The sequence below is a fragment of the Lathyrus oleraceus genome, chromosome 3 (genome assembly GCF_024323335.1).
Source record: "Lathyrus oleraceus cultivar Zhongwan6 chromosome 3, CAAS_Psat_ZW6_1.0, whole genome shotgun sequence".
NCBI lineage: Eukaryota > Viridiplantae > Streptophyta > Magnoliopsida > Fabales > Fabaceae > Lathyrus > Lathyrus oleraceus.
This window is the reverse complement of record NC_066581.1, coordinates 523,423,028-523,427,066: the sequence shown is the minus strand read 5'-3', so window position 1 is coordinate 523,427,066 and position 4,039 is coordinate 523,423,028. Positions and strand designations below refer to the sequence as shown.

The 4,039-nt window shown below is 35.0% G+C and overlaps 1 protein-coding gene across 1 annotated transcript; it reads right to left on the bottom strand.

Moving 5' to 3' along the window:
- Positions 1–346: 346 nt before the first annotated feature.
- On the bottom strand, positions 347–2,600 carry LOC127128635 (ascus wall endo-1,3(4)-beta-glucanase). Its single transcript, XM_051058003.1, has one exon. The coding sequence runs from the start codon at positions 2,457–2,459 to the stop codon at positions 483–485; it is 1,977 nt and encodes a 658-aa protein (XP_050913960.1). The 5' UTR covers positions 2,460–2,600; the 3' UTR covers positions 347–482.
- Positions 2,601–4,039: the final 1,439 nt, after the last annotated feature.

Below are 4,039 nucleotides of genomic sequence, written 5' to 3'. Positions count from 1 at the left end.
TCTCTCTTTTGCATGTTTGTACACCAATTGGATTATGTGTTGTACAACTTGTTATTTCAAACAATTAAACAAAACTGACAGTGCATTCTTTGTCATTTCCTATAATCGAACCATCAACATTATTGTCCTATGTCTTGTGACTGCCTATACTAAGTAGGCCAATATTTTGAGTCTTTATTTAATTTTAGAGTATATAATATGACTTGAGTTTTGTCCCATTTGTGTGTGAATTTGACATATTCAAGATTCCAATGATAGTTGGTGCCAGCAGTTTTTGACAACTTGCTCATAATTTTGTGTCAACTCATTCCATTGACTATTGAGAGTAACCAAACTTCTAGAGCAGTTGAAAAACATTGTGAACATATATATGAAATATAGGATTTTACAAATTACAATAAATTGAAACATCAAATTGCATGTCTTATTTTTATTTATTACATTTTACACAAATAATAATTTTGTGCATCCCACCCACATAATCATCTACTATGAATCCACCATAACAAATTACTCAAAGAGTTTCCATCATCAAAACCTTTCAAAGTTCTAATATTCTTCAAAGCATTTTCCTTATCATAAACACCTTGCAAAGCATAAGTAAACCCTTTCCACCCTTCTTTACTCAAAGTTGGCCATGTCCATTCCACAAGCTCCTTAGCATAAACACCATCATTGAACAAATTCTCAGTTATAGGCAACAAAGGCAAAACTTGTATACTAAGCCGACACTGGCGACACTCCGACGAAGCCCACCAAAGACTACTATCTCTCTTGTTCGCCCACAAAACACCAACTACCGGATTTTGCTTAGCAAAATCAGTACCATACACATTGTTCTCGGCTTTCACGTGCCACCAAGTTTGCGCCGCGTTAATTTCGAACGCTAAAAGCGTCGATCCGATCGCGACCAAATCTTCATCGTCATAAGCTAAACCTACTAAGGTAACCGAGTAGTACGCGTTCACAGCTTCGCTTGTACTTTCTTGATTCCTTCCGTCTCTGAATTCGGTCAACCCCGAAGCCCAAGAATGTAACTTGTAAGGATCAAAACTCCTTAAAGTTGGATAGTTTTTGTTATCCCTTTGACCCAAGTTCATAAAATCTTTCAAAAGTGAATAAACTATTGGTTTATACTTTTGTCCCCAATCTTGATCAAGTTTTGCAAGAACTCCAATTCCATAAAGAAAATAACCTAAATGATAATGATGATCGTTATAAACACCAAAACCAAAATCAGCACCACTATCATTAACCCCTTGTTGAGTAACCAATCCACCCCATGTTTTCTCATACAAAAAACCATTCCCTTTGAAGTTTCCATCTAACCATGGCTCAATAGTTTTCTTCAAAAAATCCTTAACAATTGGAATCACTTTCTCATAAGAAACTTCTTCAGCTATCAAAGCAAGCCTTGCAGCTCTTGCAACAATCTTGCCGTAAAAATAAGACGAAGTTGTATTTATCGTCGCAACGTTCAACTCATTCACATCTTTCTCAAGAGCAGAAACAACTTCCTCGTATGAATCTTTTGAAACACCTTTACTAGAATGCCATGTTACATTAACAGAATCAGTTTTCAACAACCATGATTTTCCAACAACACCAACAAGATCACCATCAACGCTTCTATACTTAAAATCATTCAAAATAGTAACTTTATGATCGTTACTATTCTTCGACAAAAGCTTAACATGAAGAGGATGTGCTAGCATGAGTAAATCACCGGAATTTTTAGTTTTCCATTTATAAACCAAACCGAATTTATCCTCGATCTTTGCATAGCCGGAAACGGGGTAACTCGAGCTGAATTCATGGAGAATTTTCTCATTATTCGAATTAGAAACAACGGCGAAACGGATTATACCAGAAAACGGATCGGACTTAACCTCTGAACCGTCATGGTTGAAGTTAATTGGTGAAGAAGTGTATATGATCCATTTCTGACCATTGTTGAGTGATAGTCTATATTTGGTTTTCTTGTAATCAAATGATGAGAAAGAAACAATGGTGTGATTTGTTTTGATTGAAAGAGGTGTTGGTTTTGTAACTAAAGCAGTTACAAAAGGGCTTCCTCTAACTAGAAAAAATCTTAGATTTGCAGTGGGAATATCAAGCGTCACACCAAGATCACTGTACGAGGATATAACATGGTTGTTTTGTGGTATGTTTGTTTGAGGTTTTTGTGTGGATGAGATAGTGAGATCTGGTGAGAAAACCTGGTAGAGTAATGCTGTGGAGAAGAGGAGTAAAGGGTATGAAACCGAGAGTGAAGAGTTTGAGGATTGGATGAGGTAAGGGTGAATGTATTCAGGTTGGTCGCCATTTTTTAGAGCAAAGTTTTGGAAGAAAGAGCTGGTAGGGAGGGGTGTGGATAGCAAGTTTGGGGAGAAGAAGTTGGAAGGGTTTGGGAGAATGGTTGATTGAGTTTGAGGAAATAGGTAAGGAGGAGAAGACATTTGGTGGTTTATGTTTTTGATGGGATTTGTTTTTAATTTTGTTTGGTTTGGTATGGTTTTTATAGTTAATGAAATTATAAATTAGGTGAGATTGTTGAGAATGTAAAAGTTGACTTTAAAATAAATTGTTTATAAAGTCTTAGTAATGGTAATTAAATTTTTTTAGATATATGTTATGTTTGTTTGAAGAAGCATATTTGAATTTTGATAAAATTCTTCGTGGTAATTACTCTTTTGAATATTTTTTTATTGGTTTCAAAAATACAAGTATTTAGAGTATTTTTATCACTATTTTTTAATGGCAAAATAAATATATTAGTTATGACAAAATCTCAAGATACAAAAATCTAAAAAGAAAATACAAACCATAAGAAGTGTTTGAAAACAAAATAAAAAACAACAAAAAATAGAAAAAATCTAGAAGATTTGAACCGAGGGACATCCAGAATCAAAACCACAATTTCTTCAGAATCACGTCGCTACTCTTAGGTTAGATCTCCAAATCAACTAGACTCACCATCAACAAATCAAATCACACTAAAAGATGGGAAAAAAAAGATCCACCACCACACTCAGAATTAGTGTAAACACTCGATCCTCTATAGGTGTAGGGAGAGGATAGGATTTTAAAGCCAATATGTGAAGGTGCAAGAGTTATCCCCCGTCCGACCCAAAAAATAATTCCATGCCAAAAAAAAACTATTTTCCTCCACTTCTTTCTCTCTTTTTGCGACTCCATTAAATATAACATCATTTCCGACTCTCCAAATACACCAGATTACATCATGATGCCAAACCATAAGATAATCGCTCATATACTTAACCCTACTTCCTAAAAATGAAAGTACTCAAAGCGCAACCTAAGATCGTGGTGAATAGCTACTTGGCACCCCAACTACCTGAAAAACTCTATACGACACTGACAAGACTGTCTCACAAGTAATAAAAAGGTGAGAAGCAGTCTCAGACGAAAACCCACAAAAAGGACAAGAAAGCCTACTAGAATCTGATAACACCTCTCTTCTAAACAAGTTTACTCTCGAAAGGTATCGATCCTGCAATAACTGCCAAGAAAAGCCCAATATCTTAGATGAAGCTCAACTCATCCAAATAAGGAAAACAATATGATTCTGAAATGAAAGAGATGACATAGAAGTAGTTATTTTCTCCCTCTAAACAAGAAAATTGGAAGCTGAAATTTTGTTCCTGAGATGATAGATGTTGGACACGATGTTGGGACAACTGGTCCAACTTGTTAAACCAGTATGACAATAATATAACAATATCACAATGCATAAAGCAATAAAATAACAAAAGAGAATTGGTAACTCATTTCGGTGCAAACAACACCTACATCAAAAGGGCACTATACCAAAGAAAGGAAATTCCCTATCTTGAATTAGTACAATTAGTCTTATAGGAACATCAACTGTGTGTTGTTCAAAGCCTCTTCCTAATCATAGTGACTTTCTATTTATGACTCCCCTTAAATATGAGAATCCCTCTCACTTTCTCTTAATCATTAATCCCACGTGATCAACTTCAATAATAACTCTATTGAATGATGAATTTAAAATTCA